Source organism: Bidens hawaiensis, unplaced genomic scaffold (genome assembly GCF_021521415.1).
Source record: "Bidens hawaiensis isolate Kalapana, Puna unplaced genomic scaffold, B.hawaiensis_p1.1 tig00008566_1, whole genome shotgun sequence".
NCBI classification, from domain to species: Eukaryota; Viridiplantae; Streptophyta; class Magnoliopsida; order Asterales; family Asteraceae; genus Bidens; species Bidens hawaiensis.
Window position 1 is genome coordinate 569,313 of NW_027491617.1, and position 16,919 is coordinate 586,231.

The following is a 16,919-nucleotide window of genomic DNA, read 5'->3' on the forward strand; positions in this document are numbered from 1 at the left end:
ACTTGACTTTGTTGTAAAAGTTTATGTAAAAGTCAATGGCGTTCAACGGATAAGATCTTATATTTTTCAAAAATAAGCAAAAAATTTTAATAAAACGATTTAGAATATCCTGAACTTATTCCCCATTTTCCTGTTAGTTGTTTTTTTAATATGGCCCATTTGAAACCAACCCGAACTCGCTTACTAAATCCGACCCGAAGCCACCCAAAACCTGAGTAAACAACACTTAACATACCATAACCCGACCTGAAGCAGCCCCGCACTTGATTAAACAACAACAAAAAAATACTGAACCCAAGACTGATTAAAGAACACCCGAGAACCGAACACCCCTGATTAAATAAGCTTATTTTTGGGCTCAAGCACGTTTAAGTTCAACACAGGCTTGTTTATTAGAACAAGATTACTCTTAGGCTCGAGCTTGTTTAAGCTTGGGTTGATTTGAGATTTTAGCGAGCTGAGCATTCTCGAATAGCTTTGCTTGATCAATTGAGTTGGCAACAGTTTTGTTTGTCGGTCCTTCCAAAAAGCCACATGCCCACATTTTTGACAAACAAATAATGAAATAAAGACTTTTAAAAACACTAAACTGAGTATAGAAGTGATACAGCGATAGAATTCCTGAGTTCCCAAATTTGAGACTCAGATTCAATTCCTGCTACGGCTTTAAAGTTAACCCTCGCAATAACCAAAACTTGAAATTAAACCTCATGAGCACAAACGTCAACAAGCCTCGTAACAAAACATTACAGCTCGAGATGCCAATCATCGACACAAAATCAAACCGAAGAAACTTGTAGCATAAGAAACCAGAAACTATATACAGTGATACGCCACACGCAAAACCACATATTGTACCTAGATTATAAAATAGGATCAAGCTCATCGGCCCATACATTGTATTCCACACCATCGTCGTGTGCTTCTACGATCTGCATAAAGTCTTGTAAATTACCCTAAGTGAGTTGTCTGGGAGGTTGTACTGGAAGTAAACTGGTGCTAAGTGAACCATTCTGTCCGTTGGAAACGGTAAGTCCAAATTTCTCAGCATCATATTTCAGAGATACATTGTTTGATCCGCCAACCCGACACGAATGACAACTCTGGACTATATGCTTTTAATTAGAACAAATTATAGATTATGTCCTTTGGCGATATATGAAATTGAATGTTTTCACCTTTGGCTTCAACAAATACACTATATGCCTTTTTCTTTTTCTTTTTTGCTTTTGCATGCATTCAATCATTTCCTCTCACTGGTATGATCTTTTTCTAGGTGTGTGCATAAAAACCGAAATTAGCAAACTGAACCAAAAACCAACGTTTGGTTTTAGGTTTTTGTAAAAACCGAGCTTTCGGTTTCCCGTGTAACAAAAACCAAAAAAACGGAACAAACCAACAGACTTTCATTTTAAGTTTGAATATTAGATAATTTATAATGATCTAATTTATGCTTTAACCCAAACATTTTAGCTCAAATGTATAATAACCAATTATCAAGTAACAAAAAACATAGACCAAAATTTATTATTTTTGACCAGGTTTATTGCCCCTAAATTTTGAAACCAAATAGCAAAACCGAAAGTCTGAAACTTAACAGAACCCTGACCAAAAACCCAAAAAACTGAAACCAAACGGTTTTCAAAATCTCAAAACTGAAATTTTGGTTTTTGGTTCAGCTTTAGCCCAAATCGACCCATTGGGTGAATCTGAAATGACTGAATTGCCCTTAGATTAAAATAACGCAAATAAATAAATAAATCTGATGGGCCCCACCTACTAATTCATATAACCAATACCTTGGGCAACTTTTTTTTTGTTCTTTTTAATCTAAGGGTAATTTGTTCATTTCACATTCACCTAAAAACAAGATATCAGTCAGTGTAAACGACCAAATATGTGCAATAGTTTTCAAAAAAGAACATCTAGGGTAATTATTGAAGCCAAATGACAAAACTTGCAATTTCATATATTGTTAAAACGAGAGCGTCTGTAATTCACTCTTTGAATTGTTAGGAATATTATAATCACCAAAAATAATATTTGTCATCTGATGCTTGTTTCTGTACCCGACCCAACAGCTCAACTTGCAAATAACCACCAATACAGCTCAGGCAACTTGACCAATAAGAACCTCGGTTGCGGATTGTGTCTCTCGGGTCTAGAGTATTCATGATGCTTTCTTGCGGGTAGTTGTTGGTGCTCGAGGCGCTCACAGGATCAGCAATGCAATAAGTTAGTGGAAATGAAGTGAGCGCCCGAAACAGAGACGCGTAGGCCCGGTGATCTCTCTCACTTGAGTATCCATGACTCGGTCCGACTACACGAGTAATGCAAGCGAGCTGAGGAAATGTACTCATACAGAGCTGCTTGCTAAGTCCGTTAGCCTGTATTTCAACCAGTTATTAGAAACACAGACAACTAATAATAATTCACAAACATTAGAAAAATGTAGAACCGTAATATAACATTACAATTGTGCACACCCAATCATTATAGCCTTTTGTATTCGTTGAAATCGTTTTAAGCTTATTATGTATTGGCTTGAAATTTATATGGTATTCTTTTTTAAACTGAGCAAAACCAAGCCGATCAAGCTTAGTTCAGAACCAAGCTAAGGTCGAGTCAAATTGTCTGCTCAATTTCAATACTGAGCCAAGCCAGATTAGTTCAAAACCAAGCCAAGCTCAAGTCAAAATTTTAGCCAAATTTCAACAGTGAGCTGAGCTAAGACAACTCAGTTTAAAACAAGTGGAGCCTGAGGTTTCCCTGTCTCGGCTCGACTCGTGAACAGCCTTATTTGAGATAAGCAAATGAGTTGATTATTCCACCAGTAATATCATACGATTGTAAATATGTGTCATAAATGGAAGTTTCATGCACCCGCTGCTTGGCAAGTGTATCCTAGTTAATTTTTCTTGAATTTTATTTTGTCCCTATTATCTTTCGACAGACCTGATAATTACAATAAAACAATTTTTTTATCCCTCAATCACTTTTAATTCTTATAGTAATAAGAAACATAATGAATTTAAATGTAAACCTTACCTTGATAAGTTAGTTCTTTAATCACAACATGCACAATCTCAACCCCTAAACAACGTTTATAGCCTTTCTCTCTTAATTTTCAACATTTTAATACCCTCTCTCTAATATCTATTATATATAGTAATAGATATATATATATACTAGTAGTATACCCGCGCGATGCGGCGGGAGCAAAAATTGACAACACGTTTTTTCTGTGCTTGTATTAATGTTTTCTTGATGCAGCATCGGGTTCTCTATTAGGTTCGTAGAAGGAAGCTTATATGTAGAAATGACCATGACAATTAATATATTTTGAATGATTTTCCTTTATAAATTAGTATGTAAAGAGATGCGAGATATATTTTTGATTGTACATATAAAGCATATTTAGTTGTGGATAGAGCTAACATCTTAACAATGTGAAGATCGGTTGTCAGTTGTCACTTTGACCTTTTCTCCACTTTATCTCATTATCATTTCTAGCATGTATATATGTAATTTTGGAATGAAAATTATGTTTTATATGAATGAATACCTCAAACAAAATATAAAGCTTGATCAATTTGATAATGAGCACCCTAATGGTAAATAGTCCAAGGTTTTAATGGGCTTATCTGATGGAGCAGGAGCAGGAGCAGGAGCAGGAGCAGGAGCAGGAGCAGGAGCAGGAGCAGGAGCCAGGTGGTGTAGTTTACAATCTTCATCATACTCAGGTCCAACAATCGTGTTGCCCGTACCAACATTGTGACTGAGATAGAGACATAAGCTGAGCTAGATTTAGCTCGAGTGCTGGCCTTTCCCAGGGACTGTTTAGCAGGCGGTGGTGTAACAAAAGAACTCTCTATATAATGTACTTCCGTAACATTTTTATATTTAATGGAATCAAATCAGATCCAACTAAAAATCATCCTAAAATAATTGAAGTGCTTGGTTGTTAGGACTATCAATGGTTATAGTGTATTAAAAGTGAGCTTAAAAGTACTACTTAAATAATAGTTTTGCTTCTCCTCATCTTCTTTGGTGGGCTTCACCTATGTGGCAGTCGGATTCTGTTTTAGGTTAACGAAATTGTATTAGAAATAAAATAGATTGAAATCACATAATAATGGACAAATTATACACATGGATAATTTGATAACACAAACAAATTCGATGGAAATAACAGAAAGTAATTTAACGCTGATAACAATTGCAAACTGGGGAGGATGAACATCTATAAGTAAGTCAGATCTGCTATAGACGGGCGTACATGCGACAGAACATCACAACCGCGCCATCTGCTTCTGTTCAACCGCATCACATACTTAAAACATTATATAAAAATTATATAAATATTGGGCTCGTGTAGGCTCGCAGACCAACTAAAAATCGGAATCTGAACCGCACTCAAACCATGCTTAAAACCGAAAAAACCACGGTTTTTAAAATTATATTATGTCAAATGACCTTTAAGTCGTAATCACCTGAAATTAAGGTCAGTACTAAAACCAACGGAACAAGATATGTACTTTCAAATCTCAAAATATAGAAAACTAATCAAGTATTTCATATAAGATAAGAAACTAATTAAGTATTTTATTATAATTATGTAACTTATTACCTCATGATTCGCATCAATATGAACATATCAGTTGTCTTGGTGGCCTTCTTTAGCATCACTTAAAGCGTATCCACAACCTGCAACATCAAACACGACAAGCAATCTAACAGTCACAATGTAGCAATCAATTATTATAACAAAATTAAGTGTTATAATTTTATTACACTACCTGGACATCTATAAGCTCAGCACAAGCATAAAAAGCTACATGATATATTGTGAAGAACCTTTATAATATCCACCCCTTTTGTGAACATAAAAAGCAACATGGCATCACCTTAAGACTGAATTTCTTTAAAAATTTTACAAAGCTAAATGAACCCCACAAAAGGCCAATACCTCTTTTTGTGTTTCGATAAAGATGGGTTTCAAAGATGGGTCAGACAACAAAACATCCGTGGAGATCAAATCTTGTTAATAGTTTAAGTTTGTGATCATTCGTGTATGCTAATGTAGTTTAAGTTTGTTCATGTACGTTCGTTTATATATTCATTTGTAACATCTAGGCCCGTTACAATTTAGTACAGTTTTATTAAATTTTGAACTAATGAACCGAGCTTACTTTGGCTGGTTCCAAACCGAGTCAGCTTGGCTTGTGTACAAACGTAGTTGGCTTAAGTCGTTTACAAACTGACCAGGTCGGCTCGTTAACTTAGTGAGCGGATATGTTGAGCTAGAGCTCGCTCATTAAAACTTCATGCCAGTTAATAAAGTGCAAATAATATTTTTATCTTACATAATTAACACACTGTAAATTTTATATCATATAATTCATATGTATTAGTAATTAGATTATGATTTATAGATATTAAAATGTGTGATTTAATTTAAATGTGCCAAATAGGCAATTAGCTAGCCGACTAAACAAGCTAATGAGTCGAGAGCTTACCTTGACTTGTTGCAAACTATGGCTTCTCGGTCCATTTACAAACCGAGCCGGATCGGCTCGCTTACCAACGAGCTGATTTCAAGCAAGCCTTGTGTTTTTCTAAAACCGAGTCGGATGGCTAAAGATGGTGATTATGCTTACCCGCTTTCTTCTGTTGGATTTCTCATTACATGTTAACTTGAATCAACCTAGCTAATCACAACAAACACATTAAAATGTTTATATGTACAAACATGGACAAATTAACTTTCGCTTGTACTTACCTTCATTTCAAACTCTGCAATTGAGGTTATATCACACATTTCTGGTAAAAATGACTCCTCCTCTAGTCATGGTATAAATGGAACAAATAATTCAGATGCTAAGAATGAAAAGTGATTCAAAATTGAGTGTATTTAATGCTATAATAGTTTAGATGCTAAAAATATAAGGTGATTCATTATAACTTACCTCTGAATCATTTGGAATGAACTGACTTGTATCTTTAGATGATATTCCCAGTTCAGAATCTTGTGAAGGCACTATATGGTAAAATATTACCATAATCAATAATATGTTTTCCTCAAAACTTTAGGAGTGAAAAAATGTCAGAAGCAAATCCAGCAAAAGCAAATTTCCCTAAATTCAACAAAACTTATGCTATTAATAGTACCAACATAAGAAAATTGATGTAAACCCTACACCTTAAATCAAATTTAAAAAACATATCCAAAATAAAACACTCAATAATTTCCAAGTACCATCTTTTACCTAACAACGAAAAACATAACTTAACTTCCCAAAAATCCAGCAAAGCCGTTGAGAAAATAAAGATTGTTCCTGGACAAACACAAACATGAAAAATTAGACGTAACCTTAAGCTCAAAACAGGATTATTAACCCCCAATTTGATTTAGGTTCTATCAACCCTCACACAAACAGGTTAACGCTTAATAAACCCTAAAGTTTTTTTAAGTTTTGTAGAACCTCAAAATCTTTGAATTGAAAGAGTTGCAATACTTACACATATGGTAGTGGGTGGCGATATCTGAATCCGTGTCGCTGGAATAGGCGGTAAAATCCAGGGGTGGTATTCGGTTACATGCGTTATTGTACCGGAACTAAAACAAAAAATTATAAAAATTGAGGTGGAGCAATTGGGTAGTGTCGGACGGTATAACTCGAGTGTTGGTAAAACCCGATCGTTGTCAATCACGGGAGTTGAGGCGGTGAGTCTACGCAAGTTCGGTTGGTTTCCGACACGTTCGTTAATGTACCAGAATTAAAACATAAAAAACAAAATCGACATTCGGTTGGTTTTTGTTATGTTCATTAAGACGGCGGTGGATCAATGAAACCCAGGCACTGTAAAATAGGAGCTTTGTCGATCTTGGTCGTAATGAAACCCAGGCCCTGTAAAATAGGAGCTTTGTCGATCTTGGTCGTGCAACAGTGTGTCAGCGTGAATTTGGTCATTTTCGGTTACATTCGTTGGTGAGTCGACGTGAATTTGGTGTGCCAACGTTGTCGATAAACCCGAACGTTTTCAGTCTCGGGCATTACGGCGGTGAATTGACACGAATAACCATTTAACTATTAAAATAAAAAAATTTACTTAGTCAATCTCACAATGTAAAACAAACCAATAATACTCTTACGCCAAACTTCTATTTTATATTATATAATAATAATAATATAATAGCACTGAGTCACCGACCCAATTCATATCAAAACATGAAGAGTTATTTGAAGACAAAACTTAAAACTTAAGATATTTGTTGGAGCCCTTCATCAAAAGAAGGTTCCTCCAAAAATAAGCGTATGCCACTGTATGCAGCGAGCACACGGTATTCTTTAGTAAAAGGCGAAAGAATAGTTCGCTTTGTGCTCACAGCGTGGCTGCGTGCCTTTCAAAGGCATACCTGCTTGCATTAAATACTCATTTGTAATGCTCTTCTTTATGTAAGCAGCCGATGTGGGATGGAAAGATGAACTTGACAGTTGACATACACTTGTGTTTTTAAAAGGTTTCATATGTGTTCCCAAAATATTTTCTACCCATAGTATCATTATTTGCAACTTCTATTGGACATTATAATTTACATAATCTTTGTTCTTATAAAGTTAATGGCAAACCTACCTTTGAATGTTATCCTATAGGCATTTAAGCCGAAACTGGAACCGAAAAGTTGGTTAAGAAGAGGGTCACTCCAAACATTTGTTCTGATACCGAGTATTTTTTGTACTACTTGACTGGCGCTAAAACCCGACTTATGAATTGTGTAGGGACTTTTATTATCGATCAATGAATTATGTGTTATGTGTTCTCATCCACGGCAACATTGTTCATTGAGATATTGCTATTCAAATTCATAATGCGAAAGTGAGTCACCATAAGAAGTGAATACGAGTTGTTAGTAATGGTTAGTCGGAGTTAATGCGTGTATTGAAAGCCAACCTACTTGAATTAACCAGATATTTATGGCGGAAGTGGATCAATGGGGCTTTGATTAGCATTAAATTTGGTCATTATTAAGGTAAACTATTTTGTTACTACAGCTTATGACTTGATCCATGTTATATTGTGTTACTACAGTGTATGACTTTGTTTTCCGAATGAAACGCCTTCATCCTGGCTCCCTTATTCGTCATACATGACATGCATAGGAGACCTCCGTCGTCATAAGCAATATGCAGTTTATAAATCGACATATATAAACATTATAACTACAGTCCTAATGTCGTCTAAATCAGTAATGTGACATTATTATCAAGGTAATCATCATCAAAGGTTACATCTGAAGATATATTACAGCATAGATTTAACCATAGTTCCATCATCACATTTACAATTACGCAAAATTCATCAAAAAAGACGCTAAATCCATTAAACATACAAACAAGACAAAAAAATAATAAAGCTTCCAAAAAAACTACCGTTAAACAAGTTAAGACGGCCAAAAAACATGCATGTACCGATTAATAACAGGTCTCCTCTGGTGCTGGATAACAATCATAAAATGAACAGGTTTAAAAACGGAGGTTAAACCGAATGAACAGAAAAAAGAACCATGCGTAAGAGTACCTGAGCAGTACGCAAATCTGCACGATATTAACCGAATGTGTCGATCAGATCCGCTTCTTTCGGTTGGTAAATCACCTTCTCAAACATGTTTTGCAGCTTGTCATGTTGCACCATTTCTTCCAAAATCTTATCTTTTATAACAGCAGATGATACTTTATTCGAACTATCTTTATTTTTTGAAGAAAAAACCAATTCGGACAAATGACTCTTTTCAACTTGTCTTATATACTTCTCGCCTTCCATTGACCCAGTAACAAGATGGTAAACATGAACCAGTTTCTTTTGACCAAGCCTATAAGCCCGACTTATAGCCTGTCGTTCCACGGACGGGTTCCAATGAACATCAAGCAACACAACCCGTGAAGCACCCACCAAATTGATCCCCTCAGAACAAGCCCTAAGTGATGCAAGAAGAACTTTGGCTTCACCTTTGGGATCGTTAAGTGTGTTAATTGAACTTTGCCTTAGTTTCTCGTCTTGTGTACCGTCCATATACAAACACTCTCTACCTTCAACCCATCTAAAATTGGCGTTCAAAAGTTCCATTATAAACACTAAAGGCCTAATATACTGACTGAAAACCAATACCTTTTCATTATGTGCATCACATAGCTTAATAAGTTCGATCAAAAACTCGGTCTTCACTCCAGCTTTCGGATCGTTTTTGAAGTTATTAAGCATTTTATGAAACCCTTCTGTACATATAGGAGAGTCCTTGGAAAGAAGTGAAGGATGGACAGATATTGAGGACATTAAACAGTCGGTTTTCAAAGTCGCTTTTGACCCGCCCATTTTTAACATAAGTGAGTTTTGTGTTCTGGTGGGCTTTAAAACAACCAAAGCATCCCTTAACCCCGGGAGTCGTTCTTGAAGAATTGTTCCTTTATGGACATGAACAAATGGGTCAATCATGGCTCTAAGTTCTTGTAACTTTTGTTGACTTTTTTTAACCGAACTCGTGATAGAATCCCATTGACCTTTTGCTGCATTGTGCTTCCATCCACGTTTTTTAGTAGCTTTCACACCGTTAAATGATGAACCGCCAAAAGATAATAATGGGTTCACTAGACATAAAGTGTTGTATAACTCATCAAAGTTGTTCTGAAACGGTGTTCCTGATAAAATGATGCTTCTTTTGGTTTTGACATTAAGTAGCGTCTTCCACATAAGACTTTGGTCATTACGGGGGGTATGACCTTCATCAAGTACTAAAAGAGTTGGAACTTTAAGAAGAAGGTCTTTCACAAGATCATCTTCATCATTCTTTGAAGATCGTTTACGTTTTCCTTCTTCACCAGCAAGGCTTTCAAACAACCTATAAGTAACTCCCAAAATGCTCGGTATTTTCTTCCATGAATATAACTTTAGGCAACGGCTCCCGCTCAGGCTTTTGATGCCTCCGAATTTTTTTAAAAAAGTGGCAGCTTTTTTATATTCTTGACCAGAACACTCAGTGTTGTTTAAATTAAAAAACGGGAATTCAGTGTTCCATTTTTTAAACTCTTCTTCCCATGTAAGAAGCATAGAGCGAGGAGCAACGATCAACGGTCTAGAACTCGGATACATTTTCAAAAACGCCTGAAGAAAAACGATTGTCAGACGACTTTTACCAGTTCCGGGAGCGTGAGAGATTATGCATCCACTTCCGCCAGTAGGAAGACGTTTTTCTAGCTTATCAATGTAGATCCCGCCAGCTATTTTCTGCCAAATGAACTCAAAACCGTCACGCTGGTGTGGATACATAGACTCTTTAACACCAGGAACCAAGTCCCAAACCGTTCCTTTCTCATATTCATTCATTTTAGAATCATGATGACGGTCTTGATTGCAGTCAGCCAACTTTAGGTCAGAAAACTTCATGTTGTCTGATTTGTCATTCTCATGGTCATGATCATGCCTGCCATGCCCACCCCTTCCGTTCTTACTCTGCATAAAACACCAAATCAACCAGAAGCATGTGATCAAATCCAATAAAACAAAACCACTTAAAGAACAAAACAAATAAATGTAATATAGGTTGTTAATAATAAGCTGCAAGCTAGTAAATAAGAGAGAAGACTAACCAAAGGTGGTAAAATATCTCTAATTTCCATCTCAACATACGGACAATATCTACAAATTATACCAAACTCATCATTAATGGTTAGTTCATGTTTTCCATGGTGACAACAAGTAGCTTGATCTGCTCCATCCACCAAGAAGTCAGCATCATCACGGTTAACCTGTGCATACCATAAATATCATTATAACCACACATCATTAAATATTTTTTGTTAGCATAAATGAAAACTTACCATAGAGATGTCAGAACCAATTTCTGATAGCTGTAAGCACATGTTCATCTCATCAAAAAGCTCATCCATTTCTATCTCACATTCTGATTTATCTGGCTTTGGATCCTCCTCATCTTCAAACTTAAACTTATACGACTGTACTTGAACAACCTGAGTATTTTCTTCAGGTATGTCTTCTGTAAAAATGTCAACATACCTTTTAAACACGTTATCACCATCCCCTTCATGCATCATTGCATCTTTGAGAATCTCCACAGCATTGACTTTACCTCCAAATTGATCAAAGGTTTTACTTGTGACCTTATCAGCCTTTGACGGGCCCTTTTCTTCAACTGCTTCCCATTGCCAACAAGTATCCTCATCGGTTTTGTTATTATTTCTAACAAAACCAAGTGAAGAATCTGCATCGGTCCGCCTCTTTTTCGAATCCCGCTCGACAGATTTATCATAGCGCTTATGCTTTTCACCAACCACAGGCACAAAAAAGTCAACTTTCTTGGTCTTGCTTTTAGGCATGTAAACAGGTTTTGGATTGAAAATATGAGGTTTATAGTCATCTTTTTCACCATCCTCACTGTCACTAGAACTCAAACAAATAACCTCCTTATCTTCTGCAACAGCATTATTCTCTTCAGGTGACACCGGCTTCTGTGGATCATCTTCTTCCTGTTCATATGACTTTAGCCCCGCATCAACATCAGCATCTGCATCTGCATCTCCATCTGCATCTGCTTGAACTGAGTCCAGCTCCACTGGACTGACCTTTACCTCATTGCTTTCCACACGAGAGCTATGTGAAGGATCATATTCTTCTAAACATGCAGAATCATCACCCAAGCAGGTTACACCTGCATCATCATCATCATCACTTTCACCAAGTTCCAAACCAGGTGAAAGTGCAAAACCACGTGAACTTAAACTGCTATCTTTAGTATCTTTACTTCCCTTCCCTTTCAAACAATCACCATTTGAAACAGTAGCATTATTCAATAGCCCTGTATCCGGTTCATTTTCGGAGTTACTGGCATTTCTCCCAAAACAGCTATCACCTGGATATGAAAGAGCATCATCAGCAGCAGCAACAGAAGCACTGTTTTGCTGAGAATCATTTGTTCTGGAACTCTTGCGGCCACAATCTTCATCTAAATCATCTACAGAACTATTCTGGCTCACTTTTTTACCTCTTTTACGAGATCGACCCCTTCGTAATGTCTCCTCGATCATTTGCTCTTCGGAAACCTCTTCAATTCCAGAATTCACATGATTCTGCATATCATCTTCATCATCCTCCGATTCATCAATTAACTGAACTTTCATTAAATTCTCACCCCTCTTTTTAAGCGCAAGCCTCGTTCTACGCGATACAGCTCCAACTTCATTCCTACCGCCATTACTTCCCCCTAAACCCTCACTTAATTTTCTAGAACTCTTATCCTTATAAACATCTCCACTAACCCTAGCCGTGACACGATCTCCATCATTCTCATCAACCAAACCACCACTGCCACTGCCGCCGTCACCGCCGCTATTCAGCGGCTTCTCATTACTCTTCTTCTTCTTATTGTACTCTTTGTAAAGGTTATCGTAAGCAGAACGCGTCCGCTGATGCAACTTCGTCTTCGAGAAATCCATCAGACTTGAATCAACACAAAACAAAACACATTCAGCAAGTTATAAACCGAATCAACAAAGATCACACTAGCAATGTCAAAATCAACAGTGAACAATTATTAGTTATCTATTTGTTAACTCCTCATTGAACACCTAACCACCACAGTTTTATGCCTAAATTACCAGCAACACGAAACCGATAATCCATCAAACTTCAAAAAAACACCAACACGAGTCCATTCAGCGAATTATAAACCTAACTAAAGAAGATCACGCACTGTACAGCGTACAATAATACTAGCAAACACAAAAATTAACAGTTAACAGTTATTAATCATCTATTTGTTAAATCCTCATTAAACACCTAACCACCACAGTTTTATGCCTAAATTGCCAGCAACACGAAACCGATAAATCCATCGAACTTTCAAACACGCCAAAACGAGTCACATTCAACAAATTCTAAACCTAATTCACGAAGATCACACACCATACAACAATCAACAATTATTAATTATCTATTTGTTAACTCCTCATTAAACACCTAACTACCACAGTTTTACGCCTAAATTACCACCGACACGAAATCAGACTCCGAAAAACACGAAAACGAGTCACATTCAACAAATTCTAAACCTAATTCACGAAGATCACACTCCGTACACTAATCAACAGTCAATAATTACATAATATATATATATCATACAGTACGAAACAAGTCACAATCAACAATCAACAATCTATAAACCTAATCAACGAAGATAACACACCGTACACCATACAATGACAGTAGCAAATACAAAAATTAACAGTTAATAAACAATTAATAATTATTATTATTACAATTAAAATAAATAAATAATGAATAATTGTTGACTCTTCATTGAATACCTAAGTGCCACAGTTTTACGCCTAGGTTACCAGCAAAACGAAACCGATAAATCCATCAGACTTCAAAAACACCAAAACAAGTCACATTCAACAAATTATAAACCTAATCAACGAAGATCACACACTGTACAGCGTACAATAACACTAGCTACAGCATAACAAATCCACAATTAACAATTATTAATTATCTATTTGTTAACTCCTCATTAAACACCTAACCACCACAGTTTTACGCCTAAATTACCAGCAACACGACGAAAAACACGAACACGAGTCACATTCAACAAATTCTAAACCTAATTCACAAAGATCACACACCGTACAACAATCAACAGTTAACAACTATTAATTATCTATTTGTTAACTCCTCATTAAACACCTAACCACCACAGTTTTACGCCTAAATTACCAGCAACACAACGAAAAACACGAACACGAGTCACATTCAACAAATTCTAAACCTAATTCACAAAGATCACACACCGTACAACAATCAACAGTTAACAACTATTAATTATCTATTTGTTAACTCCTCATTCAACACCTAACCACCACAGTTTAACGCCTAAATTACCAGCAACACGAAATCGAACTCCGAAAAACACGAACACGAGTCACATTCAACAAATTCTAAACCTAATTCACGAAGATCACACTCCGTACACTAATCAACAGTCAATAATTACATAATATATATTAAACAGTACGAAACGAGTCACAGTCAACAATCAACAATCTATAAACCTAATCAACGAAGATCACACACCGTACACCGTACAATGACAGTAGCAGATACAAAAGTTAATTAACAATTAACAATTAATAATAATAATAATTGTTGACTGTTCATTGAATACCTAACCGTCACAGTTTGACGGCTAAATAATCGAAGACATTATAAATTAAGGCATTGCTTACAGTGGAAGAAGACGAAGAAGAAGAAGAAGATACGACGGCGTTTAATAATAATAATAATAATAATAACTAACCGGAGTTGATTTAGAATGGAAGAAAGAGTGACATTAGTGATGAGTAATATTGCAATAGGCGCGAACAAGAGGTGAAAATAGTTAATATTATTATTGGTGACGATTGATTGAGAGATTGATATTATTATTCATTATTGTTGTGTTAATATTATTGTTATTTCTCTTTTTACTTTTACTTTTGGTGATGTTATTTTTGGTTAAAGATTCGTACACACATTCGGCATTGATACTTGTTGCACGTGTTGACCGAATGCAACTCATGGTTTAAGGGTTGTTTATGTTTATTTTATGGTTTTGGGATTGAAAACTTACTCGAGGTTTTTTTCTTTTCACAGTGGTAAGTTTTTTTATTGATGGTGTTATTTTGTGTTTTAGATACAAAGCGTGAAAATCAGTATGAACGATTGGTATCTTGTTTTAGAAAATATTTACTCGGGTATTGGGGATAGTTATAAGTGTTGTTAAAAAAAGTCGGATTTTTTAACAGCGATGGAACACCATCGAATGACTCATTTTCCCGAGAAAAATAGGTGGTATATTTGTAAAGTTTGCTCATCGTTTGTTGTATATTCACATTAAGTGGGATCATGTTTGGGATTGAGTTTAAAAAAAGCTTGGTGACTTATTGGCTTTTTCAACATATCATTTTGAAAAGCTAGGATTTGTGGCTTTTAGAAAACAGTTTTTCAACCCTTTTAAAAAAGTTAAATAAGAAAGATTTGTGTGATTGTCAAACATTTTTTTAACTTATTGTTTTTTTTTAGAAAAACTAATAAACCAATAAGTTGTTTTCAAACTCAATCTCAAACATGCTTGTAAAAGTGGACATGTAAAGGATCCTGCAATTATATTAATGTGTCTTGAAGCGTTCAAAGCGCTACTAATCTCTCTCACTTCACACTACGCCCAAAAACGTTAAGATTTAATAATGGTCGTTTATTTTGTTCAAGATTCAGATCGAAACAAGATCTCAACTGATTGTTGAGTATACTTTTTATTGAACTAACTTAGTTTCTTCAATAGATTGTTCGGTAGACAAATTAAGTCGTATATAATACAAAAAAGTTGTTACATTTACGAATTTTATAGTTAAATGTTAATGTTATATATAAATTTGTATATAATACTGTAAAAAAATTATGAAGAAAAAATTGATTACATTTTGTTTCGATGTAATCACTACGTTTTAAATAGATTGATAAACTGTGAAATAAAAGTTTTGTTGCATGGGTTGCATAGAGCACTCGCAACCTACACAACACAATTTGTCGTAGGCATCTAACTTGAAAGTAAATTACAACTTTACCTGAAATAGATGTTTTATAAGGTAATATAGATTAGGATTACGTTAGTAATCTACGTTAAGAAAAATAACAAATAGGGCTATTTTAAACAATTTTATATGTTTTAATATTCAAAAATTAGGTTAAAGGATTTTTCATATAAAATTAATAACTGTGTCTATATTTTACCCTGAACGATTTGGATCAATTTTGAGTTAAACTTTTAAATATGGTTAGCTATAACTAGATGAATTCGCAAGTTGGTACGTTTGTTTTTGTTCATGTAGTAGTTATTTTATGCTAAATCATTTCAATAACTTATGTCAAAACTTAAAATCGAGTTAGATCGATTTTGTCAACATCTATCTTGAACACTAAGGGTTATGTTGAGGATTGGTTAGACCTATCGAGTTATGATTAGGAAATGTCTTAACACCCTTGTAAATAGAACAAGGAGTTTGGTTCATAATTGAAAGTTGGATTAAATTGTAAGGTTTTCTGATAACATTTATTAGAATTCAATTTACTAGTTGCAAATATCAATGTCATTTAAGGCTTTACATTTATTATATTGCTTATTTTGTTTTCCAAAAAAAAAAACGGTCACCCGGGTACATCCGTTGGCAAAGGTCATCAACGCTCTTGATCACAAACAGTGTTAAGTGCAGTTTGTTTTTTCAAAAAGTAATATGTTTGTAGTATGCGGACCACATTTGCAGACATATGTGATACATAATAAGAATATTGTTTGTTTTTTTAACTTCTGCATACTGGTAAATAAAAATTCGAATGGTGTTAATTTCACTTAGAATCAACGTCGAAATTCGGAAGAGACGGTAAGCAGTGACGGAGAGCAATGAAGACGAGAGGTAGCGAAGCAAGGTACAATAGGTTTATGCCTTGAGTGTTGGATTTTGATCGATGGAGTAAGGGTAGTGGAGGAGCGATGGGTGGTGGCTAGGGTTGAGAGTTTGTGAATGAGAACGATGGTTTACGAGATTAGAAGAGATGAAAAGAGGTTTAGTCACATTTGCACCAGAAATAGCCCGCACAAATGTTTTTTTAATGAAACGTATGTGATAAAAAAACACTATGAATAAGATGTCTGTGCGGCGCAGACAAAATAGCTCCCGCAAAGCTTTTTTCAGTAAACATACACCACTTTAGTGATCCACCCCACCACTAATTACAGGGGAACCCCACCACCTAAATGCACACCTTGATAAAACACCTGACTCGTGCCGACATTTTATCACAAACGAAATCCA

General features: G+C 35.5%; 1 protein-coding gene, 1 non-coding gene and 1 pseudogene across 2 annotated transcripts; all 3 read right to left on the reverse strand.

Annotated features, from left to right (window-relative positions):
- Positions 1-658: 658 nt before the first annotated feature.
- Positions 659-6,062, reverse strand: LOC143529562 (F-box protein At4g00755-like; annotated as a pseudogene).
- A 1,219-nt stretch (positions 6,063-7,281) lies between these two features.
- LOC143529569 (U5 spliceosomal RNA) lies at positions 7,282-7,399 on the reverse strand. The gene has a single exon (XR_013134681.1). It is a non-coding gene; the product is annotated as a U5 spliceosomal RNA (small nuclear RNA).
- Positions 7,400-8,430: 1,031 nt separating this feature from the next.
- On the reverse strand, positions 8,431-12,685 carry LOC143529548 (SNF2 domain-containing protein CLASSY 4-like). The gene is made up of 3 exons (XM_077025321.1): positions 10,878-12,685; positions 10,647-10,805; positions 8,431-10,509 (listed from the first exon to the last, which is right to left on the reverse strand). Exons 1-3 carry the CDS (start codon positions 12,507-12,509, stop codon positions 8,611-8,613), a joined length of 3,690 nt encoding a protein of 1,229 aa, XP_076881436.1. The 5' UTR covers positions 12,510-12,685; the 3' UTR covers positions 8,431-8,610.
- Positions 12,686-16,919: the final 4,234 nt, after the last annotated feature.